The 20,718-nt window shown below is 31.1% G+C and overlaps 3 protein-coding genes across 10 annotated transcripts in view; 1 reads left to right on the forward strand and 2 right to left on the reverse strand.

Moving 5' to 3' along the window:
• Positions 1-462: 462 nt before the first annotated feature.
• Positions 463-9,508, reverse strand: LOC146538540 (uncharacterized). Its single transcript, XM_085186253.1, has 5 exons — positions 9,343-9,508; positions 8,385-8,521; positions 4,660-4,833; positions 3,661-4,021; positions 463-2,899 (listed from the first exon to the last, which is right to left on the reverse strand). The coding sequence occupies exons 1-5, from the start codon at positions 9,398-9,400 to the stop codon at positions 2,859-2,861; spliced, it is 771 nt and encodes a 256-aa protein (XP_085042379.1). The 5' UTR covers positions 9,401-9,508; the 3' UTR covers positions 463-2,858.
• A 600-nt stretch (positions 9,509-10,108) lies between these two features.
• LOC146538541 (uncharacterized) overlaps positions 10,109-20,718 on the forward strand; it is a 35,562-nt gene continuing 24,952 nt past the window's right edge. For 5 of the 8 annotated variants that reach the window (XM_085186168.1, XM_085186169.1, XM_085186171.1 and 2 more), the window contains exons 1-6: positions 10,110-10,268; positions 11,530-11,635; positions 12,014-12,034; positions 12,541-12,708; positions 13,441-13,513; positions 15,678-15,778. In XM_085186168.1, coding sequence (XP_085042294.1) covers positions 11,532-11,635; positions 12,014-12,034; positions 12,541-12,708; positions 13,441-13,513; positions 15,678-15,778 — 467 coding nt within the window. In that variant the 5' untranslated portion in view covers positions 10,110-10,268; positions 11,530-11,531. Of the gene's footprint in view, positions 10,269-11,529; positions 11,636-12,013; positions 12,035-12,540; positions 12,709-13,440; positions 13,514-15,677; positions 15,779-17,834; positions 18,061-20,718 lie in introns of those variants that run through there. The other 3 variants (XM_085186165.1, XM_085186166.1, XM_085186167.1) reach the window with 3 other exon arrangements.
• On the reverse strand, positions 13,413-14,464 carry LOC146538542 (uncharacterized). The gene has a single exon (XM_085186175.1). The coding sequence runs from the start codon at positions 14,422-14,424 to the stop codon at positions 13,741-13,743; it is 684 nt and encodes a 227-aa protein (XP_085042301.1). The 5' UTR covers positions 14,425-14,464; the 3' UTR covers positions 13,413-13,740.

The following is a 20,718-nucleotide window of genomic DNA, read 5'->3' on the forward strand; positions in this document are numbered from 1 at the left end:
CTTGAATTGCATTTTGCTAGATAGTACATAAAAAGACTAATACTAATATGAGAAATAAAAGCTAAATTTTAATTTAAATAATGTCACATTTTATGTCCTATTTTCTTGGTTATTGTATATAGCTTCTATTTCACTATTAATTTTTGAAGGTTACAGCTCTGCGTTGTATCTCGAAGTTTGTGATATAAAGGCTTCAAAGGTTTTTACTTTTAATTTCCAGAGTAATTTTTCGTTAGTAAAATTTCTGGGGTGGGCACAAGTATATTCTGGGGAGGGCACCACCTGGCCCTCCCTATTCCTACGCGTGTTATTGTTATGTGGAGGAAATCAACGCTGCGCTTTTTCCTATCAGAGCAGGGAAATGAAAGCTAATTGAATTATAATCATAATTATTTTCTCGATGTGAATTAAATTTATAACACGACGCTTTAAATTGTTTACTATATTGTAAAAAAAGACAAATTAGGTAACTAATTTATTTATTAAAATTCAACATCACATCATAAATTCTTATTTTCTAAATTGTAAATTTTTGTATAAATCCTATTTTAAAATTTAACCATAATAAAATACAGATAATATAAACTTATTTTATTTTGGTGCTTTTTTTAAACATAGTGTGAAAGATCTGTTTAAATACGGGTTTTCGTCTTAAAATAAAAGGAAATATAAAACATTTTTATAAATATTCTATATGTATAATATAGTAAATGACACATAAACATAATATATAAGATTGAAAATGAAAATATATTGTCGAATTTGAATCGTATTGTAGTATTTAATTCAAGTTTATTACTTTTGATTGTAAATTATTATGTAATGCAATGGTGGTAAAGAGATTCTACCAACATATTACAAGTTTCGAGAGAATGAACAACAGACTTAGAACGGTTAAAATTGTTTTTTAACTTTTTTAAAACTTCACGTTGTGTCCCGCAAATAGCAGTGTAGACAGAGGGTACCTAATCTTCACTCCGTTTCTTACGCGCCGTCCGATTCTCGATATATTTCGTATTGAGTGATAGAACTCATTTCCATTATTACCAGAGCAACGAAATGAAAGTAATTCATTCCCCTGAATGGAAATCGAACCCATAACAATCGCGTTTACAGTCAGATGTCTAACTACGGAAAAAACTAAATATTTTCAACATAAAAAATAATCTAACAAAAATCTTTATATATTATATTTAGTTTATAAATTATACAGAAAAAACATATATTTGTTGTTTAACCGTTCCACGTTAATAATAGACGACCCGCCCCGCTAGTGACCGACCAGCCCACAGCCTTCCCGCTAAAACTTATTGTTATATTATAGCCAAATTGTACAAAATCTTTACATTAATTTTAGCCTGTGTTATTTTGATGTATGTATAAGCTACACATATGACTGTAAAGTTTCATCTAAATCCGTTCAGTAGTTATTGCATAAAAATGGAACAAGCATCCATCTACATAAACTTTCAGATTTAAATAGTAAATAAGAAACTTGTAATATGTGGGTTGACTAAATTCAGCATCAAAGTGGTTATAATATTAACATGCATACAATTTTCGATAAACAATTTGAAACAATAATATTTCATTATAGAAAACTATATACAAAAAAATATATTTACTATCAAAAGAAATCAATTATACCAAATGACTATTACTACAACTATAAATAAATATTTATGTGTATATTTTAATATGTTTTAAAGTGTTTCACACTGAGGATAGAAAAATATTTTTAGCAAAACGAATAGAAAATTGAACGTAACGGGATTTGAACCCGCACCTCTTAGACTTTGGACGGTTTCCAAGAGGCGTGAATTGTTTAAGTTTTTATACGTTTTCTAAAGATGAGTCTTCAATATAATTATCATTTTTAATTTTAATTTCGTAATATAACTTTGAATATCCAATAAATTTTTAATAATTCAAACGTAAAGTCAACTTCTTTTATCTTATAAATAAAATATTTTTCTTTTCATAATTATGTAGGTACGAAAACATACATCATTTTGGATTGGAATCTATTATTCAAATATTTATTTCAATTACAGAATATTAAAATGGTCCTCGTGGCGCAGCAACTCAGCCTGCGACTGCGTAGCGCGACCAATGTGTTGATTTCCACTCAGGGGGATCAATTATTTTAATTTCTCTTAATTTCGCAGAAAAAATTAATAAAATCATTAAAATTTTGCTTGGAGCAATACATTTATATCAAAACAATAAATTCGATAAGTTTCAACAGATATGAATAGAATGGACCGTTTTATTTTTTAAATAATATTTGAACATTTTTAATTCGAACCCACACTTAGCGTTTGTTCTAATAATTAAAAGCTTTTATATAATTTTTATTATAATTGTGTATAATATGTTAGCTTGCATAGATAAAATATATATGTTTTTATAATAGATGATTAAATGAGGCTAGTCGTGGTGCAGGGGGACAAGAGTGCGACTGTAAGCGCGACAGGTTGAGGGTTCGATTCCCTCCTGAGGAAATGAAATATTTGATATTACCCTGCTGTGTACGAGATATTGCGTCAAGCTAAAGCTTTCTTAGTTAAAAGCAACATTGGAAAAGACAAAAATATTTCTTAAATATAATAATAATTTACGAGTTTATACTGTATATCGAATCTACAACCAACATGTGGGACACATCCAGTTAAATAATAAAACTTTCCATTAAAAAGTAACTTGACATCTGTCATAGTCATAATAACCACAGATAATTAAAAAGGAATAACTAAAAATATATTTTATCTATACAAGTTAGTTTAAACATAACAGTTTTTGGTCTAAACATAATGGCTAATACAATAATTAATAAACACATAAATTATAGACGAATGTCACTGATTCTCTTTTTTTATTTTCAAATCGAGGATGCCATCTGAAAATTTAAAGAAATAATTATATAAATATATTTGAAAGGGTTATTTTACTTTTATTTTCTTCTAGTGCACAATGTGCAATATTTCAGAAAGCGTAATTTCAAGACTTTATGTCGACCGCCCTATAATTGACAAGAAGAATAAAAATATATGGAACTGGCAGACCCGCGGGGCTTCGCCCGCTTGGACTATACGAATATTTATGACATTACTTTTAATTTTCAATAGGATTAGTAAAATATAAACCTAAATAATTGTCATAAACAGAATAATAAGAAGGCTTAAATAAGGGAAATAAAATTCTTAATGGTAGAAAAAAAATCTTGAGTAATTGAAATGAAGAATCATGAACAAAAATATGAATTCATAACAAATACAGCAAATAATCATATAAACAGTAGTAGTAGATCGAAAATGTATGAAACCGTCATTCCGACAACCGTCAACGTCGTCTGCCCGTTGGGTTCCGTCATTCCATCACCAAGCCGCTGCAACCTCACACTAAATCATGAACTTTGTTAAGTTTTTTAAAAGAAAATATTTTTGTAGAACATTGTTTTTATGTGTCTCATAAAGTTGAGTAGGCGCACGCCTATGAAGAATTCAGGAAGTCCATTTTTAACAATCTTTTTTTTTAACCAAATTAAATGGGTAAAAAGATCTTTTTTTAAAAACCAAATTAATTGGGTAAGGGTTCAGAAGTGTTTTGACGTCAAAAGAATAAACAATATTTTGAATTTGAATTTGTTAAAGAACTAACCTGTACCATCATCACAACAAGCAATCCTCCTAGGCGCCAACTGTTTCCTTCCATGACTCCTTTTCTTCTCTTTAATACAAAGATTCAATACCCCATCCATTTCTAATTCACGTTTATCACATCTTATTGTATCTAAAAACACTGTTTTAGCACATATTCTTGTTTCATTTTTGTCATTTTTATCTTTAAATATATGATCGACGCTTTGCTGTACGAGTTTCTCTATGCGACATTCGAATTTCGTTTTTTCTTTTTCTTTAAAATCTGAGGGTAGTTTTATATTTTTTGGTTGTAGATTGATTTGTGGTATGTCTGGGTCTATGTCTGGTACTTCTGTTGGGTCGGATCTGTCTTTTAGGGTCTGGAAGTGGTTATGGTCAGATTATTAAATTATAGTGTCAAAAAGTTATGTTTGACTTTTGTGTTGCGATAATAGTTGTTGGTTCAAAATCTACTTGAGATATTCTATTTTTAGATCCAAGCATTATCCCAAATTGGGGAATTACATTAATCGGCAATTTTTTTGATATTGCGTGTTTATAAGTCAACTCAGCATTGTCCTTGCCAGGGCATGGAAATGAAAAAAAAATCTCCGAAACTCAAACCTACGCCTTTATTAATGCTGTATTAGGACGGTATATAATATATAAGTATAATACATTTTGCAAAAACGATATAATTTAGTAGGAAAGGTCTAAAGAGCTGAAAACTTTCAATGAAATACAATCTTGAAACTTTTTTAAAATTTCCATAACATTTTAAAATTTTATGTCAAAATGACGGAATTAAGATATAGACTATACGTCCTATTCATAATTGGAGTAAATTCTATTCTATGTGCAAATTTTATTTATATTCGACAGAATGATTACAATGCCTATGCCAATCCTTTTCACTTACTTCTACATGGCAACCCGAAAAGATCTCTAAACTAAATAAATAAAAAATCTAACTAAATATCTAAACATCATATTATATCTATCTACCCTCAAAACGTACCTGTAAAACGTAATTCCTCAACAAATAAAATCTATTCCGCACTTCCGCCCTACTCTGCAGTAAGGCTCGTCTCTCACTGAGCGCGTCGTCCCGGCACGCCCTCACTGCTCGCAGCTCGCGTGTTAACCGCCTCAGGTGCTCCATACTGCGTCTGCGACTGTTCTGTGATGCTAGCTGTGGAAAGATAAAGTCAACTTCAACTTCACGCTGTATCCCGTACACAGTAGGTTAGGCAGAGGGAACCTAGTGTTAAGGCACTCCGTTCCCCACTTTCCGTCGAATTCTGGAGGCACTGTGTGTTAAGTAAACGCCGCGCTTTACTAAAGATGATTATTCTTAGCAGTAATTGAATAATCTAATTTAAATTTTTTTTATTTATATATAGAAAAGAAAAATCTACTTTAAAACAGTACCTATTTGTACAACTTTTTTAACTTTACGTTATCTAGTATTAAGACCACGTCCATTCCACGTATCGCCCAGTTGAGTTGCAGATCTCAACTTCGCGCTCTCAGTTTTTACCAGATAAAGGAAATAAAAATAATCCACTCCCCAGTGGAAATTGAACCCACAACCATCATGTTTTCGAATAAATTATATTTTTACATTTATAAGAGTATATAGACGCGCTTGAGATGATAGGAATAATATTGTAGAAGAATCTCCAATACTTTTTTTATTTCTTTATGTATCTAATAAAGCGAAGTGACTATACTAATATCACTATATTAATATTTTAAAATGTTAAAAATATATAGGTAGTTTGTTTCATGTCTTTTAACATTTTTAAGTTGTTATCATCTCTGTAGAGTATTTTTTTTAATACTACTTTCCCTGGTTCCCTCTGTCTACCCTACCATGTGCGAAATACAGCTTAAAGTTTAAAAAAAAACCAGATAAACTGTCTTGGATCTTAAAAAACACAGAAACACTAATTATAATTAACATCTCTAGGTGCGGTTGTATGTACTAATATACAAATATTAAATTTCCAAGATAGCCGCAAACATGTCTTAAGAAAACTTGTAACTTAACCCTCATTGCAACTAACTTAACTCGTGTATAACAATATTTTAATACAATTATTTATTTGAACTATAAAACGAAGATCGTGGGTTCGATTACCGATCGGGATAGATTTATTGTGATATTGTTTTTTTTTATTAGTTTTTAGTTATTTTTTATGGCTTGAGTTTAATCACACACATCTATATTTCTATACTAATTTTATAAAGTTGAAGAGTTTGTTTGGTTGAACACGCTTATCAAAAGAAACTACTGGTACGAATAAAGAAATATTTTTGTGTCCAATAGTCCATTTATCGAGGAAGATTATAGGCTACTAGCGGACACGCGCAGCTTCGCTTGCGTATTTAGGGGTGAATTCTAATAACCCCCGAAACATGTGTTCAATGAAATATTTTTTAGAGTCTAAATTTCGAAGTTTATAAAAATCGATGGTGATTTAAAAATTTTTCCATACAAACTTTCAACTCCTTATTTGCACTCCTGGGGGAAGAATTCTAGAAAACGATGAAACACGTGTTCAATTAAATACTTTTAAGAATCTAAATTTCAAATTTTATAAAAATCGGTGTTGATTTAATTTTTTTTCCATACAAACTTTCAACCCCTATTTCACCCCTTTAGGGTTAAAATTTTTCAAAATCCCTTCTTAGTGGATGTCCAGGTTACGAAAGTAAACATCTGTCCAAATTTCACGTTTCTATCATCAGCGGTTACGGCTGTGCGTGCGTCTTACCTCAGTCAGTGAGGACAAGTCCTTTTATATATATAGAAGATATTACATCAGTTAGTCATCTCGATGCAGCCCCATGCACTTGCAGTCAACAGTAACACTTTTTTGTGTAGGCACGGGGCATCTGATGTAGTGGTGGAGAGCCGACCGAAATGTCTTTACACGTAGGTCCCCATTATACGTCAATTTTAGATGATATTCAGATTCGGAACAAAACGCCGCGCCCGCGAATGAGAATCCAACACCCCATATCACTTTTACAGTCAGACCGTGAGACCGCAGACGCTTTAAAAGCGGCATATGGGGCGGACGGCATTGTTCATTTCCTCGTTCTGGTATGCGAGGTGTTAACTTCCGCCACCTAAATACATAATATCTCGAAAACTGAAACGGTGCAGAGTGTGACCTAACACTAGGTTCTCTCTGCTCACCCCGATATATGGGAAAAAGAGTGAAATTGCTTTTATTTAAATAAAATGCAGAGTTTTTGTCAGCACCACTTTAAATGAAACCACAGTTTTAACACCTAATACAATTTTTTTTCCTCCCAAAAATGAAAAAGTTTTTAAGTTTTTCAAACAAAATAAATAATAAAATTATCGTTGTAAAATAAAACGCCATTTATTAAGGACGTCGCACGCACACAAGCCTATCAAAGGCAAAGACACCGCCGCTTCGTGTCATTCCGAAATCGAGTCGTAGGATAAAGCAATAAAGTTCAAAGTTGTTTAACCTTTAGTAGTATTTTTGTAGTATATAAGTGTTTATAAGTGTGTGTGTATATAAGTGTTTACGGTATCTATGCATAACTGCGTCACACGAAATACATGTATGGATAATCATCGTGAAATGAAAAAAAATCCTACGTCTAAACTGTTGAGGTATCTTGATTAATTGCTTTAGGTATGGGTTTTATATACTTTACCTGTATGCTGTTCCCGTAAAAGGAGCACTGACGCTTCCACTCTGTATAAATTTAAAATAAAATAATAAAATCCATACCTATAAGAAAAATTCTAAGAGAAACCGCAAAATAGTCTTGTATTAAATTACCGTGTGTATAAAGTAGCACTTTCAATCTCCGTGGGAATGAATGTAAAACTCAGCTAAGTATAACAAGTTAAATCTCGTGGATTTTTCCGCCTTTTTTTCTTTAAAATCTATATCTATACTAATATTACGAATCTGTAGTTTGTTTGGTTGAACGCATTAATCTCAGGAAATACCAATTCGAATTCGAATTGAAAACACGTGGGCCAAGACGCAAATATGTGTATATATTATTTTTACTTTTAAACTATGATATTTTAAATATATACTTACATTTGAATTAGATAGAATTCGCAACCATCACAAGTGGACAGACACTTTTCAACTACACCACGATGACGTCAACACACACAAAGATTTTTCAAACATTCCGTTTTATGTCAAATAACAATTATAAACTGTACATCCATTTAAAATTTAGTGTGTAAAAACGAAATAGTTGCGAGTTCCAATAGCAATGACGTACCTTAACGCCGCGCTTACTTTGTATCAGAGCGGGGAGATAAAAATAAGAAACATTACATTTTCGCGAGTAGGACCAAAGCCACTACCGTCGCATTTAAGGTTGCATCACTTGTGCTGTGCAATGCAAACACAACCTCAAAACTTTTGTATCCTTTGTATTTGTATTCCACACATAGCAGGGTATGCAAAGGGCACCTGGCCCTAACCTAGTGTTAACCACTTGAAATTTTGGAAACATTGTGTGTGGAATGGCAGAACTCAATAATGGGCTTTAACTTGTTACCAGAGCAAGGAAAATTTAAATATTAAATATTTTATTTCTTTGAGTGGGAATCAAATCCACATAAAGTTGTCAGTCACACACTTGTCACAAAAACTGTATTTAAGTTTAAGGCTAATAAGTCTTAAAATCTAGAAAAAGCAAAACTTTTAAAGAGAAATAAAAACTTACTCTATTCTTTATTCTTCTTCTCAATCCTCTTAAAAAGGCCAAATCATCTTCACTCAAATTCAGAGCTTGGACCCTCTCTGAATATTTACAGGTTGGCAAACCTGCTACTTCTTCAACGGTCATATTTATGCCTCGAGCTGTATGTTTTAAAAATTATAATTTATTGCTAAATAATTTTATTCAGAATAAGAAATTTCACTAAAGTTAACGCCTCAGAAGAAGCAATAACAAAAAAAGACGTTGTGTAAACGCTAATGGGAACAAAATATTCAGCAATTTACTACCACCATTGTGGTGCAGGGGCAAAATTGTGGGACTGTAAATGCAACAGTTGTGGGTTTGATGCCCACTTGGAGAATGAAATATTTGATAAATTTGTTTATTTTTAAGTATTGAAAATAATTGTAATAAATGTAATATATAATTTTATTTTATATTTTTAATAATCTATTTAGACTAGCTTAAAAGTTAGGCAAAAATATAGTACAGTGTGGTACTGATGAAATTTATATTAACATTACTGAATAATTAAATGTAGATAATTTTATATATAATACTGTGCATACTGTGAATCAAATCTCTTTAATTCTAATTGGAATCTTATAAAAAAATACATAATTAACTAAAACCTTTATTTCTTTTAATATAATTTAACGAGATTAACAACGCTTCTACATAAATATACATAACAATAACATAAATAACATTAAGCTCGAGAATAAAAACAAAATAACGCATAATTAAATATCCATTCAATATTTAATACGCATTTTCCACTGACTTATAATAAAAATAGAAAAACACGTTATAAAAAAGTATTATAATTTCCATAATCACAATAAGCTTAAACCAGAATTAAAACATAAGAAAATTTGCGTCATTTACTCAGCTCACTTGTTGATTCTTAGAATTAAGTATGCTCATATATCACGTCTAAACACATATAAGAAACGCTTACCGTCTAAAATTTCTTGATCCAATTGATAAGAAGGTACTTGTCTCACGATATCATCCATTCTTCATATTTAAACATGTATTTAAATTTAACTTTTACAACAAAAACTTATTTTATTAGAGTTAGTTATAAAATAGAGTATGGGATAGGTTATATATTTGGCTGTCATTTGTCATACGTCAATTGCATAATTGTCAAGTGTCAGATGGTGGTAGATTAAAAAAATATTTTTAGTTAATATGTACGTATCAATAACAGCTATTCGATTGTTAATTGTATGTTATTAAAAGAATTATCAATATTTTTAATCACATCAACAGTAATTAATACTGCATATTTGCATACATTTTGCCTATAAGTATCTTTTGTATAGTATAGGTTGGATATTTGCATTGAAAATTAAAGAGATTTATAATTAGAGATTTATGATTTGACTATAAACAGAATATTATTATTTATTACAGGTACATTACTGAAAAAATGAAACATTATTTTTATTATAGTCAATTAAAACAATAATTTCTCATTATTGCGAAAATTATGCTTATTATTACTTGTGTGCATATAATAATTATTCGTCACTTGTTTTTCTTTAAAATATACATACATGTCATATAGAATCTCTTAAAAAATTCAATAGGTTTTTATGAATACAAATAAAATCAATTTCTATTTGAAATTAGACTCAGATTGAAATGTTTAAAAAACTTAATGAGGATAACAAGCTTCCATTTCATCAATGTTCAAACGATTCTAATAACTCGATATCACAACTATATGTAATTCTATTTCTATTTTCAATATATAGTCTGTATTTGTTGTATTATTTTTGTCGGTCAGTATTGTTCGGTGCTCAAATATTTCTTAATATTTTGAATTTTTTACTTTCATGCGACAATTGCTCGTTTAAAGCAATAATTATATATAAAGTAAGTATTTTACTTATGTATATTGATAACGAAAACGTGAGATAAAAATTAAAATGTATTTCCATTGTATTAAAAGTTAGTTGCTCACGTGTTAGTAACGTTTTTGAAAATTTAAAATTTTTGATGAAAGTATGCTCAATGTAAAGACCTTTTATAGTAGTATATTCATTATGTTTTAATCATTTATTATTTGTTGTCAAACAAATTAATATATACAAGTTAAGTCCGATTTTATACAGAATATAAAAAGGTTTGTTTGAATTTGTTTTGTACTAACAAGGACATTTGAAAGTATTAAAATATATTTTTATTCTGCTCTTAGACATTTTTATAAACTAAAGGCAATATGAAATTTTTACAAGAATGAAAAACAATTTAACTATCACAGTGAAGTTTGTAATAAAGTCTACACACAATTTCATGACAACATATAAATATTGTATAAAAATAACATAAACTATAAGAGTTCTCCATATATTAAGCTAACCAACCTATATAAAACAATTTATTTATTGATTTATACCTTTACTTACAAAAATAAACACAATATCACATTAGGAATACAAAAAAGATACATAATAAATGCATTATTTGGGTAAAAAGTCACTGGAATATCATAGTTTGAACTTTATATATAGCAACCACTGCTCTGAGCCTCACACTCTGCAACACAATTGGGAATCCGTATGATGGATCCATGGATTGCCAAGTTGTTTCTTCTTTTATGATTACTGAAGATAGATCAATATTACTACAAAAGAGAATAATATTATAACAGTATAATAATATTTTTATAAATATGAAACCTAAATGTAATAGAAATATGGGACATAGGCATAGGTGCCTAAGGTGTTTTCTTAAATTAGAGAAAAATTCTTACAGTGGAGGTGAATGATGCGTTAACAGCAAAATCTCTATAATTTGAAAAAAGATTTCAGCGTGTTTAACTATACAGAATAATTTGTATGAATGAACTTTTTTGTGTTTTGACACATTTTTCTTCCTAATCTACCAAATAAAATGAAAATATTAGCATTATGTATGGTATTTCAAACATCTAAGGCTGATGTGATGCAGTAGCACAATATATGACTGTAAATGTGAGGTTTTTTGCTTGATTCCCACTTCAGAGAACATTTTTTTTCATGTTGAATTAATTAAAATTTTATGAAGATTAATGCAGAGTAGAATTCTGTCGCTCATTACAATGGAGTGCTCTAACACTAGGTTTCCTCTGCTAAATATTTTTGTCTATTCTTAGATATGACATCGCGGGGTCGCTACAGCAAATCTCATGATTGGGACCCAATGCAAGAAGACTATAATGACAGGAACTATGATCCTCAATATCCTGAATGTGAGGAAAAGTAAGTATTTTTATTATATTTGATGATTACGATTGTTAAATATTCACAATAACTAAGAGAGAGAGATTAGCTCCAAATAATTCCAACTGAGTAACTTGAACTTTTCAATTCATAATAAATCAAGTAAGTACCTTCTAGCATTAAAACCTTTGAGAATTCAAATATGACAGATATGTGTATTGCATTACATGGAAACCGAATTAGAACCCATGTCTTTTGGAATATTATACATTTGTTACAACTTATTTATGTTGTTAGCATCTCTGAGGAGATTTTAACAAATTAAACAATTTTATATTTTCTAAAAAAGTATTTTTCTGTGTCAAATGTAAAATAACAATTATTGATTTTTCCCTTTTGCCACTCCATTAAAATAAGATACAGGATGCATCGGCACAGGTAATTGTAGATTTTATTCAATATTATATGAATACTAGATAATGGTGCGGCGTTGAGTTGCGCCACTCAAAACGTAATGCTCCTCCAGAATTCGGCGGAGAGTGACACTTCCATTTTTTACTTAAATATAATCGCTTGCTCCGATGGGAATTGAACCTACGACCATCGCCTTCTAATTTAGTAAACTTAGCAAAATGAAAAATTATTGCTAGCCGCTCATTTCTTTTGTTTAACATCTATTAAAATAAACGGACCTAATAAGATTTGTTAAATTAATTAAATGAAATATCTGACTAGTTGTTGTGGGGTTAATTCCGTTATTATTGGTTTTAATCTGTATACTTAAGTGAGGGAAATTTATTACATATTATGCTATGGTAACAAGTCAAAACATATCTAATGATATTTTTTCTAAGATAACTTTGCGATCTCTTTATATTTTCAAATTCTGGCATTCTGGCAATTCTTAAGATAACAAAAATTCTTAATATATTTTTGCCTTTTAGCGGCGACGTACAGCTTGATCATTGTAAGCTATACGTAACGAACATAAGCAAGGCATTGAACGAGGATGGCTTGAGAGCAGTTTTTGAGAAATATGCAACCAAAGTAAAGGTGTATCTGAGCAGGGACCCTAAGAAAAGATACGCTATCGCATCTTTTGATAGTCCGGGGTGAGATTTTTTTTATCACTTTATAATTTATGAACCCAATTTAATAAAACAAACACTAAATGTTAAGAGAAGCTTACCAAAGTATAATAATAAAAACTGTGTTTAAATCAATTTACCCATTTCTAGTCAAAAAAAATCAAGATATAGGGTAAGCCTAAAAAAAATTTAATTTATTTAATTCATAATCTATGTATAGAAATAATATGCATTGTTATAACCAGGCAGAAATTTTGGCATTAGATAATTTTTAGTCTGTGCTATAACAACTTTGTTTTCACACTGTATCCTGCGTATAACAGGGTGGGCAGGACAGGACAGATACTAGTGTTAAAACACTCCTTTCTTATCCGCCTACATTTGAAGCATTGCTTGTTGATCAGAACGGAAATAAAGAAATAATTATTTCCCCTGAGTGGAGATTGAACCCACAACTATCGTATTTGCAGTCAGCCGCTACTGCACTACAATAGCTTTTTTTATTAATGTCAATTAATAGAATATCATTCACAGCGTGTCACTGTTAAGCCGACGAAATCGGGGGAATGAATTATTTAAAATTTTTGTATCTTTGTTCTGGTAACAAGACAAATCGCGGCTATAAGTGCCGTTCGGCGTTGAGTAGGGAACTGACTGTCTCAATACTAAATTTCTTCAACCTACTCTGCTATGTGCATGATACAGTTTGACACAATAAAAATACTATGTAATAATTTGACATTTATATTTTTTTAGTGAAGCGAAGCTAGCCATGATGAAATTAAATAGGACTGACCCATTGCAATTAATTATTAGTATCGCTCATATGGTGAGTTATATTTTAAATATTTTTTTATATTATATCATATAAGAAAGTTTACGGCCGCAAGCCTAGTCTCGTGTGCCGCTGCGTCCGTTGGTCGCGCTGATGACATCCTCCAGCACCCACGTAGTGCTTGCTCTTTCTCGTTGTGATTTAAAGGACGTTTTATTGAATTAAAAAGTAATGTGGATATTCTTCTAAGGAGTTCTTCATCATCATCATTGAATCATTGTTTACTTAGGTATATTAAATCTCAACGTGAACAGTGGTGGTAAATTCCCAGGAATAGTAACTTCACTATCACCGGACTCGCACACTGTGTTAAACTCTGCCGCTAAACTGACTTTGTACGGCAACAAGATCTTCAAATTGGACTGTTCAATCGACCAAAAACCTTTTTGCAAATCAAGCATTTCTGGCAAAATTCTAACATCTTGAAGCCCTTTGAAGTCACCTTGCTCTTTAACTTCCGTTACAACGAGTCCGTTGACAGCTTTAATCGTTATATTTAAGTTCTTTAAATTTGGAAGCGGATACTTTATAATAAAGGCGTCTGTCCCATATAATATTTTTGGAGTAATTTGAGTATTCTGCTTGCAGAATTTGTGAAGGGATGACTTAGCGGTGGAGTATTTTCTCTTGATTCTGTTAATAGTGTTGCTTATAGATTGAGGTTTATGGCCGCCACACTCGTGGCTGTCATGGCCGTGATGGAAGCCGTGTTCGAAATCGTGGTCGAAGTCGTGGTCGAAAGCGTGGTCGAAGTCGTGATCGAAGCCGTGGTCGAAGTCGTGGTCAAACCCATGGTCACCGTGGTGGTAAAAGCCGTGGTCGGGGTGTGGAAAATCTTCGAATGAATGACCCACAGAAAATAAGACTAGCCCGAAGGGCACGAGAATCAAGAGTATACGTGACATTATTGTCACAATAGCGGAATTGAACACTGTACGGCTAATGATGTTGGTCAACAACACGCTGTTTATATATAAATGAGTAACTTACATAAATCGTCGGTAGGAGGCAAAGACAACAAACCCATATATTAAATGATTTTGTCTCAATCTATTCATCAAGAAATATATAATTTGTCTCTACAAATTTCTTAACCCCACATCAAATTTTAATAAAATTTAATTTAAAATTTTATTAAAAGTTTGTTTAGTTCGATGTTTGGTTGAAATTATATATTTTTTGGTGAACGCTTTTTTAATTTCACTTTGTAACACGCCAGTAGGGTAGGCAGATAAAACCTAGTGTTTAGACACTCTGTTCCTCTCGCTTCGCCCGATTTTCGAGACATGTGTGTTGAGTGCCGAACTCAAGGTAAGGAAATGAAAATGATTCGTTCCTACATTGACTCAAAAATTTTATTATGTGGGTTAACTCTCCTTACTACCGAAGCTACTAATGCCTATAAGTTAAAAGTTCAAGGGAATACCAATTATTCTTCTTTATCAGTTTTGCAAATGCAAATGGGTTTAGCCTGTTCATTTGCCTTTTATAACCTTTAACATAATTATACTAATTATAACAAAAGAAAGCTTGGACACTAAGAGGTAAAAGTGTTCGTTATATTATATTTCGAAATATTATAATATAATTGCGAAACGCAACTGTTGACATTTTCGATCATTTCGCTATGCTTTTTATTTGCAAGTACACTGGTACTTGCTCGGTTTTAGGTAAAGCTTGACACTGTATTTTTTTTTTATATTATCATGAGTTCCGACACTCTTCACGAAGTGCTTAGAAAATTAGGCGGAAAGAGAAGAATGTTTATCCGCTACGTACCCTACCTTACCTTGTTATAACCACAATCACTCCCTGGGTTACAGTTTAATAATATTCTGATAATTCAGAATTATTTCTTACATTTTTTAAGCATATTTAATCTCAATTCATTTATGTTTTAACGCCCAATGTTAATAATGTATCTCCTATCTCCAGTTAACGTCAATCTTGTATTGTCCGACATGTCTATCCAATCACTAACCTGCATGCCGTCTTCATCTCTGTCTATTTCAATCTATGGTTGCAATTTATGGATTAGCATTGATTATTAACATTGGGCGTAAGTGTCTCAGTGCAGCACACAAAATCTTACTATATCCAACAATTTTTATTATTTCATATATTTAAAGAATATAAAATAAAAATTTCTTGATCGCAGAGTAAAAATCAAGATAGTCAACAAAGTCAAATTCACAGCAGTCGTCCAATAAGTCGGAGGGACAGGAGCGAGAGCAACAGCAGTAGAGGATGGAATAATCGGTAAGTTGTTAAAGTGTATACTTGTATATTGAATATAGCACATAGCAGGTGGAGGGAGCCTGGGAACAGAGCCTTATGACACTCCGTTACCATAAAGATACTTCCGTTCCCCAACCTTCCACCGAACTTAATATCGTTTTTTGAAATGAAAATCCTCGCTTCTCTTAATTTCCTCCTGTTTCGTGACTTATCCTCTGCTTTATTATGAAAGTAAAAAATAATATTGTGACGTTCGTATACGTTCGTGGGTAATATCTTCGATATTTTGCGACAGGTAAAATTACTGCACCTATACATACTTTGTAAATAGCAGGACATGTTGTAGGTTCGATTCCAACTCGAGAAAATGAAATATTTCATATATTTATGTCTTCGCTTTGGTAATGAGGCAATTCCTGGAAGTGGTTGAGTGGCGAAATATAAGTAATGAAACTCAAACATAACATAACTCAAAGATCATTTCCCCGAAAACGGATTAAACCACTGATCATACATTTATTGCATTCCAAGCCACTACATAATTCTTAAGAGCGTATGACCGTATCTTCTATCTAAAACCTAACGAAAAACATAATTATACTCAGTACAACAAGTTACATTGTTTATTCCCGATAAAATAATGCACATAAGTTCACAAAATGTAACTTCATGGCGGCCACGGCTTGTCCGTACCGGAAGGGAAATCGATTTTGCCCTCTGAATATTTTAAAAGGAACGTATGTCACATACCTAGTTTTTTCTTCTATTTTTATTTATGCGGTACAGAAGTACAGACAGAAAAATTATACTTATCGATTCTTAACTGACTTTCAAATATGAGTACTTAGACAATTATATTTTTGTATGTATGTCCCTCGGTTTCTCCGTCGTTTGTGAACTGACTTTAAAAAATCTTTTTCAACAATTAGTTATTTCATTTATTTATTTTTTAATTTTTAAAAAACTAAATTTCACAGATTGTGGTTTCCGATGTGAGCATTTAATCTAATTTTAGTTAGCGGAATTGTAGTGAGATCGAGACGAGAATAATGATAATAAATGGTCTTTTCTTTCTATCAATTGATTGTTTTTGCTTATTCAAGACGGAGAAAACATAAATTACTTTAATTCTATTAAAAATTCAAGTTTCTTTTATTCCATGCCAAAAATTTAAGTAGAAGTAGTTTAGATTCACATTTTACCGTTTAACTCGAGGTTCGTCGCTCGGTACATTTATAACAAATGGTCGCTACTGGGTAAAAATAATACCACATTATTTATAGGATGCTTATGTTAAGCATCTGGATATTAAATGTTTTTATTATTATGTTCTGTTTACTTAAACCATAATAAATAAATAAATAGTAAAATTCCTAATAAAACATAATATTTAGTATAATTAATTTATATCTTTAACAAATGTAATAAAGAGACATAAAAAGATTAATAATTATGAGATTAGATAATATAATAAGACATTATACTGCTGCAAATTACCAAAAAACATAAAACTTTTATAATAAAAAAAATAGTAAATGAAGATCAAAAATTAATTTAAAAAAGTCATTACATAAACGATCGCTACCGTGAATTTTTATCCATTCTTACTTTACATGCCCATTGTTTCGAAGAGCACGTCCAAAGCGGCAAGTCTCTAAGTTATGTAGAAAAATAGGTATATACGGCGATGTTTAACCAGTAGCGATGAACGCCGGGTGAAATTTAATCCATAAGCATGGCTTTAATTTAATAGTCAGACGCTACTTAACTGAACGATGACGCTATTTCTATTTTATGATATTAACCAATCAAAATTAAGAAACAACTTATCATCATATCTTTATCTCTTTTATTTCATCCAACCATATATTGGGAATATTGCTCTTACTAATAGCTTAAGCGCTTTACTGTTTATGTTACAAATTTAACAGTCTAACAAAATACAACGCTGTATATGCTTGTAGCGCTTTATTTTTAAATTTACTAATTTGAGCGCTTGAAGCGCTGTTTAATTTTTTTATACAAAAAGGTATAATGCATTATATACGCTGCAAATGCATCAAGCGCTTTTTGTTATAAAGTTTGTATTGTAATTTAAGTTGTAAGTCTGTTTTTAAAACTTAGAAAGAGCTACTTGAAGTGTTATAGTCATTTTCGAGATGTTTTGTTATAGAATTTTTGTTATTTAAAATTCCGTTTCAGTTTTTTAAAATTCTTATATCAGTAGGTTAAACTAATAGTTTGGATATAAAAATCATGTTACTGAACAAGTATTTTGCTTCATTGAAAGATAGTACTGAATCGTAAGTTACTACTTATATTTTTAATATTATCGCAATGTCCTTTTTAAAATATTATCTATGCTTACGTTATTTATATATGCATATGCATGCATATTATTTTATTTCATGTAATTGCTAATCAATTTTGATAATATTGGTTTTAAGAAAGTTGTAAAAAATATTTTTTATTTTTGTAGCATTTTAATACAAAAATGGCGATATCAAATAAATTTCGGGTAGGCAGCACACAAATTTGAAAATATAAGTGCATTAATTTTTAATGACAATAACATTTCGTAAAAGAATAAAAAAAATTCTTTTAATTAAAAAATTAACGATTACTTGTGTTCTATTCAGGTTACAATTATATGTAATACCAAGTTTTTTTTTGTTATTTAATATGACAATGCAGTAATTTAATATGCATCCATATTTAGTTTTGACTAATTTTTAATGTTATTACTTATTATTAACTATGAGACATTGTGGCACAGTGGATGTGTGATTAATTAGGCTGCTAACAGTAAATATGTTCATTGTGAGTTCCATCCAGGCCACTATGCAATGTGTGTAATGTGGGTGTGTGTGTGTATAATGGAAGAATTGACTTTTTTCAAGGTCTGCCTGTCTTAAAATCTATCCAACATAAAAATGTTTTTATGTTATGTTGTATAGATTTATTTGTATAGATTTTATTGAGGATGACCATAGGGCGAATTACTTTCATTTCATAAAAAAAATCCACTAATACTTATTTATAATGTCAAAGTTTTTGAGGTCCTATGTTTTCAATTTCTACCATGCAAAAACTAGTGAACGGATTTAGTGATATGGCTTATATTTTAGAAGAAAATATGTGTATTGTGTGTGTGTGACTTTCTATAATTTGTATATCATGTAACACTAAATTTAAGCAGGCGAAGGTGCATTTGGTCCCTGGTTTGTCATTATTGGAATAATTAGTGCTCTTTGTGCCGTTGAGAATGGTTTATAAAACCACTCCCAACTCTGAGACCCATCTTGAATGCAATATTAGATATTATTTTAGTATCTTAAGATCACTTCCAGAAGTGATTACACAGTTAAGAATGAGTAATACAAACAGGCAGTAGGAATTTAGCGTCCTCTCGCTCGCGGGCATCCACGGAGTTCGGACGTGTTTTCTGTTGTATCATAATTCTACAACCTGTGAGTAGTACACACACCTTAAGAAAGAAACAAATATAGTGCACTAATTGCCGCTTTATTGCAACTGCGCTTTTTAAACCGATCACCAGCTGCGACGACACTAACGTAGCTATCAATTGCGTCGACGCATCTGTCTCACTCTGCCACATCTAACAGTTGGATTTTCGCATTGCTTGCCGTCGGCTACTGTTACAAATAGGCCTACGCTATAAATTATTATATTTTAAAATGGCTTTACAACGCACTCCGCCAAACACAAACATATCGAAAAGCACTCCCCAGCTCCATGAAACGACATTTAGTGATTTGGACACACTCGAAACTAATGTAAGCATTAAAAAGAGATTTAAACGGTCGTTTGAAGAAATAACGGATAACACGAATTCGTTTACTTCAGAAATAAAATCGATGATAGCTGATTTTATAACCCAACAAGATAAAAAATTTGAAAATATCACTCAAACATTGAATTCCATTAAAGAACAAAACTTTGAAATTCAAAAATCGGTTGACTTTATGTCGGAAAAGTATGACGAGCTAATAAATCAAGTGGCTATATTGGAATCAGAAAACAAAAACTCTAAATGTCGAATACAAGAACTAGAAGAAAAATTGGAAACTCAAGAACGTAACTCCCGGTCTACTACGGTCGAGATTAGAAATATTCCAAAATTAGAAAAAGAAAACAAAGATCACTTAATTAAAATTATAAACAAAGTGGGTGCCATAGTGAAACAACCCCCATTCCACGAAAATCTCGAAATAAGAGAAATTTATCGACCAAAATCAAAAAATGAAACTGTTATAGTGGACTTCACAACGACTACAAGGAAATCAACGTTCATAAAATGTGTTATTGCCTACAATAAGTCACAAAAACTTCTACACCAACCAACACTTAATACCTCGAACCTTAATATTCAAGGCCCACCTAAAACTATATTTATATCAGACTTCTTAACTACAAAAGCCCGTCGGCTATATTTTTTAGCCAGGCAGCAAGCACGAGAGCAGAACTACTACAGATGCTGGACCTCTTTCGGCAGAGTTTTCATCCAAAAACAAGAAGCTTCTCCTATAACACGTATCGAGGAACAAGAAGATCTCAGAAAATTAGTGTGAATTTACTATTTATTATCGATAAATGTGCGACCTCTTGTGTGTTTATTTTATTATTTAGCCTTTATTTTTTACTTTATAACCTATATATTGCATATAGGATTATGTTAAATTTTAGTCTAATTAAGTACAATAATATACAATACATATACAAAACTCAACTAAAAACTATTTACACTTATACATCAGCTATTTATATATACATTCCTATAAGGTTTTCCACGTTTGTTTATTTTTATTTATATTTTGTAGTAATTTGTCTAAATGCTATGATAACCTACTTTAACCTACTAATATATCTAATATTGTTGATTACTTGTTCTGTACGCGTTAGCTCCTTTATTTGTCTCCCCCTATTTATAAATAAAATTC

Source organism: Heliconius melpomene, chromosome 6, assembly GCF_056956725.1.
Source record: "Heliconius melpomene rosina isolate 202511_hmr_F chromosome 6, ASM5695672v1, whole genome shotgun sequence".
In the NCBI taxonomy this organism is placed as follows: domain Eukaryota; kingdom Metazoa; phylum Arthropoda; class Insecta; order Lepidoptera; family Nymphalidae; genus Heliconius; species Heliconius melpomene.

Bases quoted from the DNA above. Each gene is read 5' to 3' on its own strand.
- LOC146538540 (XM_085186253.1), bottom strand. From the start codon at position 9,400: ATGGATGATATCGTGAGACAAGTACCTTCTTATCAATTGGATCAAGAA. The intron at 4,834-8,384 runs GTAAGTTTTTAT...ATCTTTCCACAG, and splicing joins GAAGAAGAATAAAGAATAGA to CTAGCATCACAGAACAGTCG. The intron at 4,022-4,659 runs GTACGTTTTGAG...AACCACTTCCAG, and splicing joins TGAGGAATTACGTTTTACAG to ACCCTAAAAGACAGATCCGA.
- LOC146538542 (XM_085186175.1), bottom strand. From the start codon at position 14,424: ATGTCACGTATACTCTTGATTCTCGTGCCCTTCGGGCTAGTCTTATTT.